General features: G+C 37.0%; 1 protein-coding gene and 1 non-coding gene across 2 annotated transcripts in view; both read right to left on the bottom strand.

Moving 5' to 3' along the window:
* The window catches only part of LYST (lysosomal trafficking regulator), a 167,462-nt gene that overhangs the window by 26,380 nt on the left and 119,186 nt on the right, over nucleotides 1-21,896 (bottom strand). Inside the window, exons 37-43 of the mRNA XM_081569436.1 lie at nucleotides 21,677-21,738; nucleotides 19,984-20,039; nucleotides 17,800-17,952; nucleotides 14,413-14,657; nucleotides 8,047-8,113; nucleotides 6,561-6,717; nucleotides 2,776-2,916 (exon numbers count right to left, since the gene is read on the bottom strand). Coding sequence (XP_081425562.1) covers nucleotides 2,776-2,916; nucleotides 6,561-6,717; nucleotides 8,047-8,113; nucleotides 14,413-14,657; nucleotides 17,800-17,952; nucleotides 19,984-20,039; nucleotides 21,677-21,738 — 881 coding nt within the window. The remainder of the gene's footprint in view (nucleotides 1-2,775; nucleotides 2,917-6,560; nucleotides 6,718-8,046; nucleotides 8,114-14,412; nucleotides 14,658-17,799; nucleotides 17,953-19,983; nucleotides 20,040-21,676; nucleotides 21,739-21,896) is intronic.
* On the bottom strand, nucleotides 6,329-6,401 carry TRNAG-CCC (transfer RNA glycine (anticodon CCC)). Its single transcript has one exon. It is a non-coding gene; the product is annotated as a tRNA-Gly (tRNA).

Below are 21,896 nucleotides of genomic sequence, written 5' to 3'. Positions count from 1 at the left end.
CACACAAATAGCTATTGTGTGTTATAACCAGGAAAAGGAGCATCCAGAGGATAATAACACTGTTGCTCACCTGTTGACTTACTACTCACAGAGCTGCATGGATTAACACTATCTATCCTAACTGAATCTGAAATCTTTCAAATTTACTCTCCCACTACTTCATATCATATTGAAAAGAAGCAGAAAATCACTGCCTGCTAATTCTAATATTTCACTTATCAAATCTTCAAATGCACTAAGTGTGAAAACATCTCAATTGTAATCTTGATTACAATAAAGTTAAGGCTTTTGTATAAGCATTTCAGAATTATTGGTGTTAATACATAATAAATTTAAGGCTACTTGTGTGGTAAATATTAGCATTCTGCAATTTAAAAAACTCAACAAAGTATACACATTTCAAGAATGAACTTAGTCTATTCATTTTATGGTAAATCTATAGGTCTGTTCTGATTTCATTTCCACTAAGCATTCCCATAGACAACAAAATTATACTAACATATTAAGAGGGTTGTTCTGTGATGTAAATAAGGTGTTATCTAATTGTCTCATTAGACTGCTAGTGTAAACAAAAATCTCAGAAGTGTTTCTTTAAAAAAATTATCTTGGGGGGAGTAGGAGGGAGGCTAGAGAGGGAAGGGATATATGTATGTATACATAAATCTGATTCATGTTGTACAGCCGACACTAACACAACATTGTAAAGCAATTATATTCCAGTTTAGAAAACTAAATAAAAATTAAAAAAAAATTATCCTAAAGGAAATGTTACCTTTGAACAGAAATTTTTTGCGCTACTTTTTATGGAAAGAAAATCTGAACATCATAGCAGAACACAAATTTAAAAGAGCTTCTTAAAAGCTGATTATGCTCCATATGAACGTAAGTTGCTGTCTGACTGCTTTTTGATCTTGTGGAAACAACTGGAAGGATCTCCACTAATTTTGGAAGTACCTGGACATGATATGATATGAAACATAAACCAAGGGTTTATATAAAATTAACAAGGGGTGAGGGTGGGGGTCACCTCAAAAAGCCCAGCAGTCATCTGACAGCTGTAGGGTGACAGTGTCAAGACGGACTGACTGAGCACCTCCAGACTCTGTGGCAGCTTCAAGGGAGGCAGCAGAGATTCACTGATTGAACTGATCGAACAGTAGTGATGAGGCATGTAAGGGTTGAGCAGGAGAGGGGTGAGCAGCAGGGGGCTCAATGAACTCAAATCATTCCTAACTTTCTGGAGCTCTGGACACAGCTGGACACATCAGAGGGGTAGACGCTTCACCCAGAGGGGGTACCTGGAGGTACAATGAAAGGCCTACAGGAACACTCATAGGAAATGGCAGGATGTATGCTATGGCAAGTTATCTTTTCCAAAAATGGCTATAACAACACTTGCTGCTGTGCATGCTTTTCTAGAATCTCACTACTCCCCAATTAAGTGGCAAAGTCTACGCTCCTTCCTTTTGAATGCGGGCAGGCCCTTGTGACTACCTCCCAAGCAGAACACAGTCGAAGGCCACGCTGTGACCTCCAAGGCTAGGCTGGAAAAGGCCATGCAGCCTCTGCTCATCTCTCTTGGAACACTTGTGTTAGGAGCCCGGAGATGCCAACTAGAATGTCCAAGGCTGCGTGCTGCAAGAAGTCCATAATCGTCCACGTGGAGAAACCACACAGAAAACTACAGACATTAAAGAAGGAGAGGCCCGCCAGCCTCATGCTGCTCTGTTCCCCTGGATGTTCCTGCTGCAGCCAATCTGAATGTAACCGCACAAGAGACCCTGAGCCAAAACCACAAAAGTCATCTGGCTGAGCTGTTCCTGAGTTTCTGACCTGCAAAAACTATAATGGGTTTAATTTTCTGAGTCACTAAGTACCGGAGTTATTTGTTATGCAGCTATAGATAATGGGAACATATATATAAGAAACCATGGACAGGGAAACAAGCAGTAGACTTAACTGAGGCAGGAACAACAAGGCAGGTACCCCAAATTGAAAGTGTTGATATGTCACTGAGGCATTTCTTACTTGGGCAACACCATGAAACATGCTCCAAGTAATTAGCAGCACAGATTTATAAGTGATTATCTAAATAACTCCAGAGAAGCCAGTTAATACAGTAAAAAATTCTGAAGTAATTGGCTAACACTTTAACTTCTCTAAAGATATAATTCTCAATTTCATATATTCCTAAAAGTCACACAAAAATATGAAATTAAGTAATGAAAGAAAATGACCCTAAGATACCTTGTAAAGTATTAACTGATCTTAAAGAACAGGTATGATTAGCTGAGACTGTTGGTCACTGGCATCACAGAAAATCTGATTTTATTTTCTAGTGTCACTTTTCATTATTCAGTAACTCTAGTTAGAGTGTTTTACTTATAACTTGGTCATTACTCATAAAATCATTGATATTTGGTTAATTTATATTGTTCTTTAATAAACTCATGACTTTTAAAAATAATCAGCATATTATAACTTTTATAATCAGAGAAAATAATAAAGCAATTTCTGTAACAAAATTAAAATATACATGTTTACAAATACTTTTAATAGTTAAAATTACAGATTTCCAAATATACCTAGTCCTATAAAATATTTAAAATCCTCAAGCTCACTTGGAAATAAAATTATATACCTAACAAATAAAGGCATTTCTCTTACTTGGGGACTCAAATTTTACAACTTACAAAAGCTATTTTTATTTTTGGAAAACTATAAAGTAAGTACAAACTCTAAGAAATTTAAATTAGAAACGATTTATTGCTGTACCTTCACGGTTAACTAAGAATTCTGGAAGATAGAAAAACTCTGGGATAAGTTCTTTCACATCAGTCATGGACTCAAAAGATGAGAGGCGCCAAGTTGTATTTGTAGAATGAAAAGTTCTGTCTGGAATGTCAAAACTTTGATCTAAAAAGAAATACAAATAACACACTTAAGACACAAAGACTTGATTTCCATTTGAAACTTGTTAAAATTACTTTCAGTACTTCAAAAATATTAAAATGATTTTCATTTTATTTGTCCATAATGTAAAAGAGGTTATTTGTGTTCTTGAAAATAAATATTACTCTACGTAATTTGAGATTGTATTATTTTTAAACTGTATTATGCTTTCATGTATAACTAGATAAATTTTATCACTTATTTGTTTAATTGATTAATGTTAAATATCTATCTGTCCAAGAAGAATGAAAGTTCCATAGAAGCAGACACCTGGGATATCAACCATACCAAGCACATTCTAGGAACTAGATAATTATTTATTTATTGAATGAATAAATATGGAAGGAAGATTAAAGTTCAAGTAGGTAAAAACAGTTTTTACCCCATCAAAAAGCAAAATTATTCCTTTACCTCTAATCAGTAAGACTATTTTTCTTCTCTTTTTTCTTTTTTCTTTCTGGGGTGACAGGGGCATTGCTTTTTAGATGTTCTAACTCTTAGCTAAATAAGTAAAATTCTCTATGAATGAAAATAAAACTAATAGTTACTCTTTTGTTAAGCTTTCCTTGTGTAGACTATTAACAATCAAGGACTGAATTTCGATTCTGTCTTTTCTGTCTTTTCTGTCAACAGTTAACAGATTTTCTAACCTAGAATATGAAATGGTACCTAAACTCCAGCTCTTGAAAATATCAGCAGTGTGGATTCTTCTTGGTCACCACGTGTACCATCTAAAACTCCCCTCAACCTGCTGGAATTTGAACACATCTTTTTATCTGGAATATTTAAAAGCAGAGACATTACTTTGCCAACAAAGGTCTGTCTAGTCAAGGCTATGGATTTTCGAGTAGTCATGTATGGATGTGAGAGTTGGATGGTGAAGAAAGCTGAGAGACGAAGAATTGATGCTTTTGAACTGTGGTGGTGGAGAAGACTCTTGAGAGTCCTTTCGACTGCAAGAAGATCCAACCAGTCCATCCTAAAGGAGATCAGTCCTGGGTGTTCATTGGAAGGACTGATGTTGAAGCTGAAACTCCAATACTTTGGCCACCTTATGCGAAGAGTTGACTCATTGGAAAAGACCCTGATGCTAGGAAGGATTGGGGGCAGGAGGAGAAGGGGACGGCAGAGGATGAGATGGCTGGATGGCATCACCAACTCGATGCACATGGGTTTGGGTAAACTCCAGGAGTTGGTATGGACAGGGAGGCCTGGCGTGCTGCGGTTCATGGCGTTGCAGAGTTGGACACAACTGAGCGACTGAACTGAACTGACTTTCATCTGGAGACTGTTAAGAGACTAATTTCAGCATCAAGCAAGGCACAATTTTTTTAAAAATATGCTAAATCTTCCCCACGCTTGACCTGCTTTGCCAAGCAACGTTTTCTATCACTTTTACTACTTTCTCCTCTATTCAGTTGAATCAGTTAGCATTGGCTGGGCACTAAATAAAATCTGGGATGAAATGAGGTTTCAAACAAATCTTTTTGTTTTTTTTTCTCAGAAAGTAGGGAGGGCCACTTAAAAAAATACTAACTCAGGATAAAAAGTTATTAATCTAAATGGAATCCAGAAAAATAAAAGGCAATTCTGTGAGGCTATGGTGGAATCACAATATGTAGAATAGAGACAACAGAACCGTGGAACAGGAGAAACACACTGAGGCTTCTGTTTGAATTTTTAAATTCTCTGCAGTTTCTTAATTTTTTAAAAAACTAATACTACAAATTCCTATAATCTAGAACATGTATGAACTCAAGTGGCAGTTGTTAATTTAGCACTTTTGTTCCCCGGGGGACATCTGGCAATGCCTGGAGACATTTTTGGTTCTCATGGCTGGGTGAGGGATGCTATGGGCATCTAGTAGATCAAGGCCAGGGATGCTGCTAAATGTCCCAAAGTGCACAGGACAGTCTCCATTAAAGAGAACTATGTAGCTCAAAATGACTACAGTGCCAAAGTGAGAAACCCTGGATTAAATGAGAAGTCTAGAAATAAATTAAAATGCCATCATAAATCATTTTAAATTAATCAGAAGAATAGAATGGGTACTGAGCTAGTCCCTGTTGTCTTTTTTAAAAAATCATTCTTCAATACCCAGTGAAGAAAACTAGCATAATAGTTGATTGAGAGTTTTATATTAATAGATTCTTGTACTACATGAAAAGAAATGAAGGGCAGTAACAGTTCTGTTATCTACTTCCATTGTCCCAAACCACATCTGAAATATTCTTTCATTTTTATTATTATTTTGGCCATACTGCCCGACTTGCAGGATCTTAGCCCCCTGACCAGGGAGTGAATCTGCACCCTCAGCAGTGAAAGTGTGGAGGCCTAACCACTAAGAATTCAGGGAATTCCCTGAAATATCTTTTTTTATTCTGACTGCTACTTGTTAATAACAGCATTCACAAAGCAGAACACATCCAGAAAGATGAGCAGAACAGTGACAGGTTTGGAAACCAGAGCAAACATTGCTTCAATAAGTACAAAACTGTCTTATTTATTTCTGAATTCCTTGCAGCAGGCCTTGTATATGGGAGGCTCTTAACTAAGGATAATTGGCCTAGGGATAAACAAGAGTGAGAGGAGGAGGAGGACAGGGTAGTAATATTCAAATATTTGAACAGCTGTCATATGGAACATTTGTTTTGTGTACTGACAAATAGAAGAGGGACAAATACAAGAAAGCCCCTTTCACAGACCAAGTGGTCTACAGAATACAAAATTTATTCCTCCAAGAGGTTACATGCATATTAGTGTAAATATATAAAGAAGTTCAAGAAGAGTCAAGTAATTGAATGGATAATGATTCCACAAAGGATTCTGTTCCAGGAGGAATAACTACAGGGCTAGTACCACTGACTCACTAGAAACTGACAGGATTTCTCACTAGAAACCACTATTCTCACTAGAAACCTACTTGCATACAAAGCAGTAAATTCATCTGTATCTAAGCCATCTTCAAGTGTGCAGGCTGCCACTGAAGATTATTCCCTAGGTAGTTACTATGGTGAACGTGGCAATGCGGGTCTCCTAATAGCCACTTACTGATAACAACTTAAAATTCCCCTTTAGGGGCCAAAGATAACAGGTTATCTGAAATCATTAAGTTGAACATTTTTTTAAATAAAAAAAGTGACTTCATAACTTTAAAAGGGAGAGTAAAATTTTTCCTATGTGAAAAAGTGAATTGCTTTTTTATAAACGTAGGCAAGTTCAATTTGAGGTGGAAATCTGAGACATTATTGAGATGATTTGGCTTACTGCAGGTTTCTTTTTTTAAAAAATTAAATTTATTTGGCTGCATGTGGGATCTTTGATCTTCACTGTGCTATGCAGAATCTTTTATTTGAGGCATGTGGGATCTAGTTAGTTCCCTGACCAGGGATCGAACCCAGGCCTCCTGCATTGGGAGTGCAGAGTCTTAGCCACTGGACCACCAGGGAAGTCCCAGCAGGTATCTTAAAGAGACTTTTGTTCAGAGAGTAAGCAGAATTCTTTTTCCTATGGTTTGACTAGTTTTAACACATTCTCAGGATGTCAGCAAACTGGTTTTCTTCTGATGACCAATCTGACCTTTGAGGCAGTTAGAAAACCATCCTTACCTTGATAAGCTAAAAACATCTTTGTGAAAGGAGGCATTCTGACCAGGAAATGAAGCACAGTGCCACTGTTGGAGTAGTGGGAGCCGTAGTGGTAGGGCTGCACCGGGGGCATAGGGTCGTCTTCCCGGGCTCCTTTGCGGTACTCCTCCTCCAGGTACTGAAGAACACAGGGACCAAATTGGTGATAGTGAGCTCTAGGTAGAGCTGGAGAAGCCTCATTCATCTTTGCCATCCTTCTCTACTGCCCCTTAGGTGCCATTCTCCATAGCTTGCCCTCAGCCTTCCAGAGTGTCTGGGGACCTCCTCCTTGGTGTCCTAGTGAGGGCTGAACACTCAAGAAGCATCTCACCGTCTGCACGTTTACTCTCTTAGTCCCTAGTAGAAAACCCACCTGTTCTGCATGTTAGTTCTCAGCCCTCTGGTTCCCCACTAATGGCTCATAATGTTTAAACTGATCAACAAATAAGAACTGCCACTTTCACCAGAGATGTCTGCATTTTAAGAGGGTTTCAAGAAGTAATGCTATGTTGTTTAGAGAAATGCTTCTCTCACAGAGGAAATGCAAGAGAAATGTAAAAACTGTATCACATTATTGAAATTCTTTAATATAACATTTTATAGCTGTTTTGCAGTAGACTTACACAGAAATAAAAAAGAATTTGGTGATCCTTCAACTACTCTTATCTTCCCATCATAAAGTAAGAGCCTCAACCAAAGTTTTAATATCTGTCACTATTCTCATCTCCCATAGCTTCTGTCTCTAATAAAGTCAGGTGACAGTGAATTTTCTGGAGTCACTTCTCTTTGATTTCCATAGCACTGCCCCATTTTTAGCTACAGAAGAATCAAGCAGTGACAGCTGTAAGATTCCTGGAATGATCTTTCTGAAATTTTGACATAAGATAACATGGTGAATATGAGAAAACTGCTTCAGCTGCTCCTATCTTTATACTGTTGTGAAGAATACAACATATGCCTAATGAATTTTTTTGAATTTCCAACAGGATTCCATTAACATTAATTTCACAGACATAGATAATTAACTTCTATTTTAAACTCTAATATCCAGTATTTTTGTTAATAAACCTGTGCATAATTTGCTGAGATGAATAACAAGGGGTTATGGTACATTATAAATATATTGATATTATTATATATAACACTAGGGATATAAACAGCAGGTCCCTGGACATTTTTGTGATTTTTATAAGGAATATAATTATTTCATACATTTGAACACAACAATGGATTATGAGCTTCCAAGTTATACAAAAATAAGTGTATCTATTTTGGGGGGCAAAGTTCAGAGAATTAAGACAGAAAAAATATTTAAAATCACATAATAATTTCCAGTTGCCTGTCAGTTGCACACAGAAGTGGGAAACAGAAAAATCAATACTATACATTGAAAATTAGGTAAGACACAAGTCCAAAAAACAAAAATCATTTTAACTTATCAAAATACACGAGGAAAAACTGAACCTACCTTGTATGTGTCCACATAACGGTCTTCTTTTTCTTTATACTGCACAGCTATGGGCTTGGAGAGATTTCTATAAAGGAAGAGATGATGGAAAACATGGGAAGTATGTTAATACTGTCAGGATTAAGTTGCCTCAGATGTTTACAAGTAAATAAATGATCAACAAGATACTTGGCCCTTGGTTTAGTGCTTACACATGTTGCTTTTCCATGAACAGTCACCATTCACAATTATAATTTCATAAACTGTGAAGACAGGATTTTTCTAAACAGATGCATATCGGTGTTAGGAATTGTTGACTTCCAGGTAACCAAGAAGGGCTTCTGCCTCCCCTCCCTGGTTCCTCTACCTCCTCAAACCATAACTCACACTGCCCACGGCAGATGATTCCCTGGAAGTTTCTGTCCCCATTTCCCGACCCTACACCCAGTTAGGCAATGAAGAGTGAAGGGCAGTTTGGCCAGGAGTATGAGCATGAGGAAATGTTATATAACTATTAGGTTAGTGAAAACTGAAAAAACGACACATGCTTACAATGACTATGTTGAGATTTGGAGCGCAAGTATGAAATAAACATTTTATCTAACTCATGGATAGTGAGTGACACTATGTGTATGGTGGAGAGAATGTGTGTAAGCATGTGTATGTCTGTGCTGGTGTTTACACTGTATCAGGGAAGCAGGAAAACTGAAGGATGAATCTCCACTTTTAAAAGCTACAGAGTCAAGCAGCATGTTTGTGTGGCCCATAAAAGAGCAAGAGAACAAGATCCAACAAAGATGGACATGCTCCTCTGGCTGAGGCGCCCTCTGGTCTGGCACTGGGATGGAGCTACCTGGAATTTCAACATCTGGCGCCACAACTAGATCAACATGAAGATTTGCTCACATTTCAGTAAGTCAAACCAGGTCTGCTTAGCCAGAGTGGATATATCTAGTTTGGAGGAAAATTATTTCATAGGGATATTAAAATTAGCAGTAGCAAACACATTAATTTCATTTTTGAAACTTTCATAATCCTAAAAACTTTGTTAAAAAGTAAAAACAGTTTTATATCAATAGAAGAGATAAAAAGTCACATCTCAATATAGAAGAAATCATGTTTAAGATCCTGGCATACAATTTTTCCTAAACAGTATAAATAGTTCTTTGTGAACACAATGTTGTTGTGGATGGAAATCAGAAGTTATTGATGAGGCAAACAGAATAAACCAAAAATCAACCACAATATATCACTACAACATATCTGGAAAGGTATATGTTTTCTGCTTATTTGTGTATGTATATCACTTTAAAATAAAAAGAATCCCCCACAATGTATATTTCTACAGTCTTATTTTTAATGACTACAATATAGAACAATTTACTCAAACCCAGTGTTGTACATTTAGGTTGATTCTAAATTTCAGTTACTTTAAACAATGATGTGAGGACTATCTTATGGCTAAATATTTGCTTGTAGTGCCAGGCACTGTTATTAGCAACGAACTGGCTCCTGCACTCATGAAGCTCACTTCCAGGCGTAACCCTTCTGGTCAAGCACATATCCTAAAGTATTTCCTAGAAAATACTCTAAGAAAATAGTTCCTATTAAAAAAGTCCTAGAAGTTAAATTGCTGAAACAGAGTATGCAATTTCTGAAGAGTTCTTTGGTTATATACAGTCAAACTCTTTCAGAAAGACTGCATCTCTTTATACCAGTAGTGTATAAATTTAAACGTACATTAGCAGTGTATAAAAATATCTAAAAGGGAAATAATGTGCCATCTGCTCTTTTTAAATTGACAAATACATTAAACTGAATCTGATTTCTTGAAGTTGTAATTAAAATATTCTAATATACTAAATAGTATATTTGCAGTCAACTTTTTTTTAAACTAAGAATTTTTTAATTGAAGTGTAATTGACATATAACACTATATTGGTTTCAGGTATCCAGCATAATGATTCAATATCTGTATATTCAAAATTACAAAATGATCATCACAGTAAGTCTAGTAAACATCTGCCACCATATATACTTAAAAATTTTTGTGCTATGTTAGAGAACTTTTAAGATTTACTCTCTTGGCATATTATTAACTATAGTCACCATGCTCTACATCACATCCCCATAACTTGTTTATTTCATAACTAGAAGTTTGTACCATTTGACTCCCTTCACCCATTTTGCCACAACTCCTTCCCCCTCCACCCCCCAATGCTTCTGGCAACCACCAATGTGTCCTCTGCATCAACGAGCTTAGTTTTTTGTGTGTTTTGTTTTCACTTTCAGAGTTCATATATAAGTGAGATCATACTTCAGTTCAGTCGCTCAGTCATATCCGACTCTTTGTGACCCCATGGACTGTAGCACGCCAGCCCTCCCTGTCCATCACTAATTCCCAGAGTTTATCCAAACTTATGTCCATTGAGTTGGGTGATGCCATCCAACCATCTCATCCTCTGTCGTCCCCTTCTCCTCCTGCCTTCAATCTTTCCCAGCATTAGGGTCTTTTCAAATGAGTCAGTTCTTCACATCAGGTGGCCAAAGTATTGGCGTATCAGCTTCAACATCATCCGTCCAATGAACACTCAGGACTAATTTCCTTCAGGGATGGACTGGTTGGATCTCCCTGCAGTCCAAGGGACTCTCAAGAGTCTTCTCCAATACCACAGTTCAAAAGCATCAATTCTTTGGCGCTTAGCTTTCTTTATAGTCCATCTCTCACATCCATACATGACTACTGGAAAAACCATAGCCTTGACTAAATGGACCTTTGTTGGCAAAGTAACGTCTCTGCTTTTTTAATATGCCGTCTAGGTTGGTCATAACTTTTCTTCCAGGGAGTAATCGTCTTTTAATTTCATGGCTACAGTCACCATCTACAGTGATTTTGGAGCCCAAAAAAATAAAGTCAGCCACTGTTTCCCTACCTATTTGCCAGGAAGTGATGGGACCAGATGCCATGATCTTAGTTTTCTGAATGTTGAGCTTTAAGCCAACTTTTTCACTCTCCTCTTTCACTATCAAGAGGCTCTTTAGTTCTTCTTTGCTTTCTGCCATAAGGGTGGTGTCATCTGCATATCTGAGGTTATTGATATTTCTCCTGGCAATCTTGATTCCAGATTGTACTTCATCCAGCCCAGTGTTTCTCATGATGTACTCTGCATGTAAGTTAATAAGCAGGGTGACAATATACAGCCTTGACGTACTCCTTTCCCTATTTGGAACCAGCCTGTTGTTTCATGTCCAGTTCTAACTGTTGCTTCCTGACCTGCATACAGGTTTCTCAAGAGGCAGGTCAGGTGGTCTGGTAGTCCCATCTCTTGAAGAATTTTCCACAGTTTATTGTGGTCCACCCAGTCAAAGGCTTTGGCATAGTCAATAAAGCAGAAATAGATGTTTTTCTAGAACTCTCTTGCTTTTTTGATAATCCAACGGATGTTGGCAATTTGATCTCTGGTTCCTCTGCCTTTTCTAAAACCAGCTTGAACATCTGGAAGTTCACGATTCACGTACTGTTGAAGCCTGGCTTGGAGAATTTTGAGCATTCCTTTACTAGTGTGTGAGATGAGCGCAACTGTGTGGTAGTTTGAGCATTCTTTGGCATTGCCTTTCTTCGGGATTGGAATGAAAACTGACCTTTTCCAGTCCTGTGGCCACTGCTGAGTTTTCCAAATTTGCTGGCATATCGAGTGCAGTACTTTCACAGCATCATCTTTTAGGATTTGAAATAGCTCAACTGGAATTCCATCACATCCACTAGCTTTGTTTGTAGTGATGCTTCCTAAGGCCCACTTGACTTCCCATTCCAGGATGTCTGACTCTAGGTGAGTGATCACACCATTGTGGTTATCTGGGTTGTGAAGAACTTTTTTGTACAATTCTTCTGTGTATTCTTGCCACCTCTTCTTAATATCTTCTGCTTCTGTTAAGTCCATACCATTTCTGCCCTTTACTGCGCCCATCTTTGCATGAAATGTTCCCTTGGTATCTCTAATTTTCTTGAAGAGATCTCTGGTCTTTCCCATTCTATTGTTTTCCTCTATTTCTTTGCACTGATCACTGAAGAAGGCTTTCTTATCTCTCCTTGCTATTCTTTGGAACTCTGCATTCAGATGGGTATCTCTTTCCTTTTCTCCTTACTTATCTGTATGGTATTTGTCTTTGTCTGACTTTTTCACTTAGCATAATGCCCTCAGGGGCCATTCATGTTGTCACAAGATTTCATTCTTTTTTTTTTTTTTTTAACACTAGATAGTATTCCTCTGTGTGTGTGTGTGTGTGTGTGTGTGTGTGTGTGTGTGTGGCATTTTCTTTATCTGCTCAATCACAGATGAACACCTAGGTTGTCTCTGTGTCTTGGCTACTATAAATAATGCTGCAGTGAACATGAGGATGCAGATATCTTTTCGAGTTAGTGTTTTAATTTTCTCTGGATTAAATATCCAGAAGTAGAATGGCTGGATCATATGATAGTTTTATTTTTAATATTTGAGGAACCTCCATAATGTTTTCCATAGTGGTTGCACCGATTTACATTCCCAGGAACAGTGCACAGGGTCTCTTTTCTCCACATCCTTGCTAACAGTTGCTATTTCTTGATTTTTTGATAATAGTCAGAGAATGTTATTTAAAACTAAAGAAACAGAATATTCCCTCATCAACTACGGCTATTTGGTTACTCTAAAATGCAACTCTTTCAGGAAAGGCAGGATAAAAGCTTAATTCTTCTCCTTAGTTGTCAAATTTCAAAAGTAGAGAATTGTAGCCCCATCCAACAGCAACCAATGAGTTGAGTTCTGCTTTGTTTTGGGGGCCTTTAAAGAGTATCATTATTAACTTAAGTATTTTCTTTTTACTTAAATGTGTTTCAATCAGTTAACGGTCTTTATACTTTTTGATGCTCTGATTGTCTTACCTTTGGCAGTGAGAGCCACTTCAAGTTGGCTCCTAAGTTCTTTATTTTTTTATAATTATAGTAAAAAAACACACATCACTGAACTTACCATCATAGCCACCCTCCAGTACCTAGCTCAATAGTGTTAACTAATTTACACTGTTGTGCAATAGATCTTTAAAGCTTTCTCATTTTGTAAAACTAAAACTCTACACCTACTGAGCAACAACTCCCCATCCTCCCTCCTCCCCCATCCCCAGCAAACACCATTTAACTCTCTGTCTGAGTCTGATAACCCTTAACAATCTATTTAAGTGGAATCACATGGTGTTTAGTTTTCTTGTGGCTGACTTATTCCATTTAGCACAGTCCCCAAAGTTCTTCCATGTGACAGGACTTCCCTCCTTCTTAATGTTAAATAATGTTCCATATTACATATGTACCAAATTTCCCACAATTATTTATGCATAGACAGACACCCAGGCTGCCTCCACCTCTTGGCTACTGTGAATAAAGCTGCAATGAACATGGGTGTGCAAATATGGCTCCAACTCTTTTGACAAGACTATATTAATTTTCTTGCTCTCTGACACAACAAAATGTTCCAGGCTCATCTTATGTGCTTTCTTCTAATAAATGTAGAAGAAATGAGAGAATAGGAAATCACCATTCGGTAACCCCCAGTGAAATCACAGACTCAAATGATAATCATCAATGAAAGAAACAAGTTCAATGGGAGGCTGAACCCACAGATCAGCCTGAGCATCCTTAACAGTGGGATATTACATGCCTCCTGATATGGGGCAATAAAAAGTTCACACCACCACCTCTAGAGAGTTCTTCTTAAAAAAAAGTTGAACCTGAGTCTTAGCAAGGCTTTAGAAGTAATTTCTAGTCCCTAGGAAATACAGCGGCTAGAGGAAAAAGCTAAATGCTAATGTGGAACGGGGGACATTCTACAAGATAAATGACCTTTTTTGTCTTAAACAAGTTGATGTTAGGAATAAAGAGAAAAATACATACATAAAAATAAGGGCTGTTCTAAGATTTATGTCTTTAGAGACAAAGCAACCAAAGATGATATTGAGCCTGATTCAAGCAAATCAACTATAAAAAGACATCTTTGATATAATCAGGGGACATTTAAAAATAGGCTGGATATTAGATGATACCATGAAATTATTATTTTTATTTTCTTCAATATGCTAATGGCACTGAAGTTATGTAACAAAATGTTTTACTTTTTTCTTAAGAGATATATACTACAGAACTGACGAGTGACATAAATGTGTATGATTTGTCTTAAGGAAAAAAAGATGATGCAGATTTGGCAAAAATCTTCATAATTATTGAGTTGGGGTAATGATCATATGGGGGTTTACTATACATTCAGTTTTTTGCACGTTTGAAAATTTTCATGAGAAGGACTTTAATGACATAAATACAGCACATTGACAAAGCCAAAAGGTGATGATGTCTTCAGTTACCTGTAGACTGATGGGTCACTGAGGTCAAGGGTCTCACTAACATAGTCTGCCAGTATGAACGGGAACACTGGATACTGCATGAGATCATTGAAAGATCGGCCAGCATGTTTGTTTAAGTGAGTCAAATACTCAAAATTAGTAATTTGCCCAGTATACCACAAATTTGTCAGAGCGGTGATATTGCCATATTCCAGAAGATTAGGGAGGTTATTTGTTAGTATACTGTGGTATACATCATCACGAACCTAGAACGGAAGGAGAAAAAAAACAGCCCAGATTTTATTTTTAGTCTTGACACTTTCCTCCAAAGAATCCATGATATCATAGGCATGTTACTAATCTCAAGTCCTTCAAGAAAACACTTTTTGCCCAATAACACTGACTGGTGGGGAATTAAGATTCAAATCTAGGTCTTCCTCTAAAGATTGTGTTATATATATTTATTTATTTAAGTACAGTTGATTTACAATATTATATTAGCTTCAGGTATACAACATAGTGATTCAATATTTTTATAAACTATACTTCATTTAAATGTTATAAAATATTGACTACAGTCCTTGTGTACAATATATCCTTATAGTTTATTTTACACATAGTGGTTTGTACTGTGTAATTCCCTCTGCCTGTTCTCGCCCCACTTATACCGCTAGTTTGTTCTCCTCATCTTTGAATCCTTTTCTGCTTTGTTACATTCATTTACTTTTGGCTCTTAACCACTATGTTTTGCAGCTGGAGAAATCAGTAAGAAACTAAGAAGTCTGTACAGAAAAATCACTTACATATAGACCCTAAGGAAAAAATAAGTCAATAAAAGAAAATGAAGAGTCTTCATCTATATAAATGAAACACGCTGTAGTAAGAAAGAGCACACTTTTCAGAATTAGACAGACCTGGTCTTTTTTCTTGCTTAAACCCTTTGTGCTGCAGTTCCCATACTGTAATATGGGGGTAGTAAGATTTATTTTATGAGAATGAAATAAAATATCCTATGTAAAAACAAGACACCTCATTTTCACTACTGATGGAAAACTAATATATGAACTCTTTTTTTAAGAGATTCAGAAAAGTTCTGTCACAGAAAAAGGGTGTTCTGATGTCTTCTAGAGCAATTAAATGATAATTGGTAATAAATGGAAAAAAATAGAGGAACCAGGCCTTTATAAAAACAAATTTGAATTACTCCTCTTAAATGTGTATATGCTTCAGGCATAGGAAGATGAGCCAAAGATGTGGATAATCAGAGATGAGACTAAAAGTAAACGAGAAGAATAAGCTTAGTTATGGAATAGGCATAAGATCACAGGGTATTTAAGAACCTAAACCTGGAGGTCTGTTTTACAACAATGTGAATATACTTAACACTACTAAACTGTATGCATGAAAATGGTTAAGATGGCAACTTCTATGCTATGTTGTTTTTTTTTTAATCAGAATTAAAAATAAAAAAGAATCAGTTCAAGGCAAAAATAAAAACCTAAACCTACAGCCTAAATCTGAAGGTTGCCAGATGCTGAAGCTAAGGTTGGTGGGAGAGAATTTATGACGGTTTGCATACTAAACTCTGCAAGGAAAAGGAAACATTTATTCACTCAATAAATATTGACTGAGCACCTGTATACCAGTATGCTCAAGAGGCTAGAGCTGTAGCACTTAATAAAACAGTCTTTACATTCTATTAGGCAGACATTTTTGGATGCTATGAAGTGCTCTAGGGAAAACAGAGGAAAGTCAAGGAGACAAAGGGATTCCTGGGGGTAGGAGTGAGAAAGGGGTTGCTATTTTAAATACATAATCAGGGAAGTCTCTCTGATAAGAGGGTATTTGATCAGGGAACCTGAAAAAAGTAAGGGGGTGAGTCATGTAGATTTCTACAAGGAAAAGCATTCCAGGTGGCATTTTTGGGAGCTGTAAGTGCAGAGGCTTTCAGGCATCAGTGTGCCTGCTATAGCCAAGGAAAAGGAAGTTTCCACAGATGGACTAGAGAGAGTGAAGGATAGAATGGTAGAAGATAAGGTCAGAAAGAATAAGGAAGTGCTAGGTTATTCAACACTGTAAGGTCCTGGCTTTAACGGAGTGACAAAGAAAGTGGTTGGAGGGCTCCGAGTAGAGGAATGGCAGGATCTGACCCATTTTAACTGCTGTGCTGAGAGCAGTCTGAAAGAAGAGGGAGTGCGGAAGCAGGGAGGCCAGTGAGGAGGCTAGTGCAATGATTTATGCCAGAGCTGACAGTGGCTTAGACCAGGATGGCAGCAGTGGAAACACTCAGATTCTGGGTATACTTTGAGGGGCGAACCAACTGAATTTACTGATAAGAGTAGATGATTAAGAGGAGTCAGAATAAGTGGGATGACAGAATAAGAGGAGTCAAGGATAATCCCAAGGTTTTTGAACTGGCCAAGCAGAAAGGTTGGAGTTGCCATTTATGGAGCTGGGGAAAACTGGAGATTTTAGGGGGAAAATTAGAAGTTCAGTTTTGTCCATGTTAAATTTGAGATGCCAATTAGACTTTAATGCAGAAGTCCAGTGAGGAAGGTTCCCCCCACCCCCACCGTTTCTTTAAAGAAAGAATAATCAGCTGTGTCAAATGCTGCTGCTAAGTCAAGTAAGATGATGATTAAGAAATACAACTGTAGGGTTTAGCAACATTCAGGTCACTGGTGATGCTGGCCAGAGGTTACAGGTGGCGTGGTGAGGAAAAAATCTGACTGGAGCATTTCAAAAGAGAATCCGAGGACAGGAATTGGAAGCAGCAAGCATACACAATTTCTTCCAAGAGGTTTTCTATCAAGATAAGCATACACATAGTAGCTGAAGGAATGTGGGAGTCAAGAAAGGGTTTGTCAAAAATGAAATCTACTATCAAGGTTAAACTACTTCAGGTTGCTTATACATTCATTTATTTACTTATTACAGATACAGTCCTTCCTTGGTGGCTCAGAGGGTAAAGCATCTGCCTGCAATGCAGGAGACCTGGGTTCGATCCCTGGGTGGGGAAGATCCCTTGGAGAAAGAAATGGCAACCCACTCTAGTATTCTTGCTTGGAAAACCCCATGGATGAGGAAGCCTGGTGGGCTTACAGTCCATGGAGTCTCAAAGAGTCGGACACGACTGAGCGACTTCACTTTCACTTTTCACTTTCACTTTTCACTTTCACAGATACAGTCACTCTGGGGAATAAAAATTTAACACCATTTTGGAGGACAAAAATAGTCCTAATATAACCAAAGATTTAATCAGTACTAAGAAATAGGGTAATTTTCATTTGATTTCAGAAATAGTTAAAGTTTAAATACCTTAAAACTTCATTTAGTCAGTATGAGTGTAATTAAACTGATTCCATGATCTTTTTGAAAAAGTATATTTATTAACACAGGCAAATTTACCTTGGTGTTATCAAATGCTAACAGGAGTGTTCTGCCATTTGTCAAAAATATTTCTACAGCATTATCCCTCAACTGCCACCAACGCTTGTGAACTTCTTTAATTTCTTCATATGTCCAGGAAAACGATGCTGGTTCCAATTCTCCTTGAAGGCTCTAAAGTCAAAGGAAATAACATGAAAGCATTTGCTCTACATGAAATAGAATCATTTTAATTCTACATTTTAAAAAACTATCAAAATGCAATGTAAAGCCTTCCTTCCATGGCAAAGTGGCAGATTAGATTCTCTGAAAATCCTCCTGCTACTAAACACTTCAAAATGCTGGATAAAGTCTAAAAAAAACTGAGTTAATAAACTTCATTTAAACTTTATTAATAGGCTGTATTTTCCAGAGAAGTTTTATGTTTATAAAACTGAGCAGATAGTATGGAGTTCCCATGTATAGCTTTTCTGCACTCAGTTTCCCTACGGTGAACATCTTGTACTCATGTAGTACACTCATGTAGTACATGTAGTACACAACCGATAAGCCACTACTGAATAGATTATTCTTAACTAAAGCCCATAGTTTAATCTTGGTGTCGTATAGGTCAAATGGGTTTTGACAAATGTTTAATGACATGTGTCCACCATTACAGTATCATACAGAATAGTCTCACTGCTGTGAAATTCCTTTCTGCTCCACCCAGCAGCCGCTGATCTTTTTGTTGCCTCTACTGTTTTCCTTTTTCCGGAAAGTCAATATGGTTGGAATCATAAAGTATGTAGACTTTTCAGACTGATTTTTTTTAGTAAGTAAATATTCTTTTAAATGTATAGCTGAGCTTGCAAGAAAGTAAGGGAAAATGAAATCTCTAGGAGTCAAAAATAAAGAGAAATTTGAAAAACAGCAGTAAGGAGGAAGTGACACTCTGGCCTGCTCTCTGTGTGTCTTACTGTGTCCCAGTTGATTTTTAGAAATAGAGGCAGGAAATATATTACAAGGAAAGCAAAATGTTTTAATGAAAAGGTAATATTCTCATTCTTAAAACCAAATTCCTCCCTGTTTAGCTTCAGCATTTAACATACTTTCAATTTAACAAATATTAATTAAGCATTTACAGGCAAGGTGCTCGCTAAGTGCTCTGCATGAAATAAATCTATATATGATAAAAAGGGGGCACAGGATATTTGCTTTGGAAAGGCAAGACAGCAAATGTCACACAGGAAATAAGAACAAATGCTACAAAAGTACAGAGAAAGGAAGGATCCTTCAATTTATTAAAAAGCAAGGGTCTTTTTAGAGCTTCCATTTAGGTGGAAAATGTCATCTTTTGGACCCACCCAGAAAAAAAGCTGATTCATCTATCAACTATTAAACTCTTTTGTTCTAAAAAGATACATCTTTAAAAATAACATAACTATATGAACTGATACTTTTGCTAGCTGGGATAAATACTGTAGTAATTGCTATGTAAATCACGAAAAAATGCCTATTCAATTTTGGGGGATTATATGCAATACTTTAATGTTTTTTTAACATGATTTGCTTCACAACCATATTTTATGTTTTCATTCCCTAATTTCTTTGAATCAAATATGTATTAACCAGTAAACCATACATAATCTTATTTAAATACATCCTTATGAACTCGTGGCTTTAGAACTTCTGAAACAAAGAGCTTTATTTCTCCTGTTACAAGACTCTCAAAGCAGTATTTTAATGGCATGTAAATGAATTCAAACAAATAAAATCTTTACTGTACCAAAATGTGAATTGAGTCCAGAAGAATAAAAATTATGACTGCTAAGCTATGTGAATATTAGGATTACCTAGGTTATTAAATCAGACAATATTTTTCTTTCTTTTTGAAGGTAAATGTATGTGACAATAAACAGAGAGTGGCAAGAAGTTTGTTGCTACAGAGGATAGTAGTGAGAAAGAATGGACATAAACTGAAATAATACGAATGCTTCAGAATCTGACCCATAATACTTGCTGCTATGAGACTCAGAACATGAGTCAGAGGGGATGGCATGGTCTTCTTTTTAAAATTATCTTAAAAACTGGAATTCAGACAAATTTACACAGAGTGTGACAAGAAATGAACTCTTAACAGTTCTACCTGCTCTCTGGCTTTATTAAACTTATACATGTGGGAATTTGTCTAGATTCATATAAATGCAAATTTAAACCGCTACTCACAGAACTCTCAACTGTATCAGAAGCGTTATCTTCCACAAAATACATTCCACATTTACCTGCAGAAAATAATTGGCTGTGAGTTTAAAAATGTCTGTGCACTATTATCTTATATAGTTAAAAGCACCTCTGGAGTCAGTTGGACCGAATTTGAATCCCAGAACCCAGAAGGAGTTCTTAATACTCAGGAAGTATTTTTGAATAGCATCCATGAGATCCTGGGCAAGCTGCCTTACCCCACTGTGCTTTAGTTTCCTCATAAAAAGAATGGGGTAGGGAGAAGACTCTATTTCATAGGGTTACTGTGTGGATTACATCAGAATATACATAAAATGTTTATTAACAGTGTCTGGTGCTTAGTGCTAAAAAGTGTTGGCTGTTTATTATTACCAGTATTCTTCTTAGGTTACTAGCATATTACTTTTATTTTGTACACATAAACTGAATTCAAGTTATAAACTAAATTTTCTGGCAAAAGAGGAATCCTTAATTATTTTGCTGACTTAAACACTCAATAGGGCAGAAAAGTAAAGTGTAAGTAGCTCAGTCATGTTTGACTCTTTGCGACCCCATGGGATGTAGCCCACCAAGCTTCTCTGTCCATGGAATTCTCCAGGCAACAATACTGGAGTGGGTAGCCATTCCCTTCTCCAGGATCTTCCTGATTCAGGGATCGAACCCGCATCTCCGATGTTGCAGGCAGATTCTTTACTGTCTGAGCCCTGATGGCTCCATCAGGGCTCAGACAGTCCCCCAAATTTTCCTGATTTATAGGCTGTTGTTAATGCACATCCCTACATCACATATCCAAACAGTGGGAACTTCCTGGAGCTCTGCACTGGATGCTGGTCACCCTGAGTCCTGGCATGGCCAGCTCAGAGAAGGGCACCATCTCCATCCTTGTGACTATGGGGCTCAGCCCTGGCAAGCTTGAAACTCTGCATGTTAGGGCTTTGAGGCTATATAGCTTTAGCCTACTGCAGTGACTCTCTAATTTGAGAGTGTGTCAGAATCACTGCAGGGTATATAAAAATGTAGATGTCTGGGCCCCATCCACAGAGTTTCAGATTCAGTGGCTCTGGGTAGGGGCCTGAGAATTCATTTTTCTTAGAAGTTCCCATGTGATCTGGATGCCCCTGATTTGACAACAATTGGCCCACAGCATACAAATCAGTTCCTTAAGGGAATAGAGACTATGTGGTTTAACGCTATTCCTTCATGTCTTGAGGAAAAAATTTCTCACTAAATGTAACTATCCATGGATCAATAGTCTTGGCCTTTCTCTCAGAAGTACAATGAAGAATATAAATTAAGAATAATCTCAAGGTGGATATATTTCATGTGTATAGGGATATCCGTTAAAACAGCAGGCATATAAACATACTAATGATTCTTTACTTTAGAATTAAAAATTGATACATAATAAAAGAAACAAATTTAAAAATGTATACTCATGAAGAAAGTTAACTTTATAAAAATTAAAATGCCATTCATATGCTTTTCAGAAAATAAGACTGTCATTTCTTCACATTCATGAGTCATATGCATTATAGACAATGTTAAGGCAAAATAACCTATACAATCTTAGAGAAAGTTTATCTCATTTAATGGCAGTCTGTCAAAATAACGTTTCATATTATCTAAGAATAAAATAGGTACAGTGAATATGTATAAAAATCTTCAAAATGTAACTTACCTAATAACAATTCACCAGCTGTCTCTCTAGATGGTGCAACGCTGATACATCTTCGATTGACTCTATCAAAACATATTTAAAATTACTATGATTAAATGTTTTGAACAATTTCAGAGAGTAAAAGCTTTATTTTATCTAGTAGAAGATTTCAGTAGAGCAGACAAGAGTTTCAAAAGCACAGAATGCCTTGTTCGAGTCCACATGAAAATATTATCTCATT

Source organism: Giraffa tippelskirchi, chromosome 2, assembly GCF_054371585.1.
Source record: "Giraffa tippelskirchi isolate mGirTip1 chromosome 2, T2T-mGirTip1v1.2.pri, whole genome shotgun sequence".
Classification (NCBI taxonomy): Eukaryota; Metazoa; Chordata; class Mammalia; order Artiodactyla; family Giraffidae; genus Giraffa; species Giraffa tippelskirchi.
This window is presented reverse-complemented; position numbering and strand designations above follow the sequence as displayed.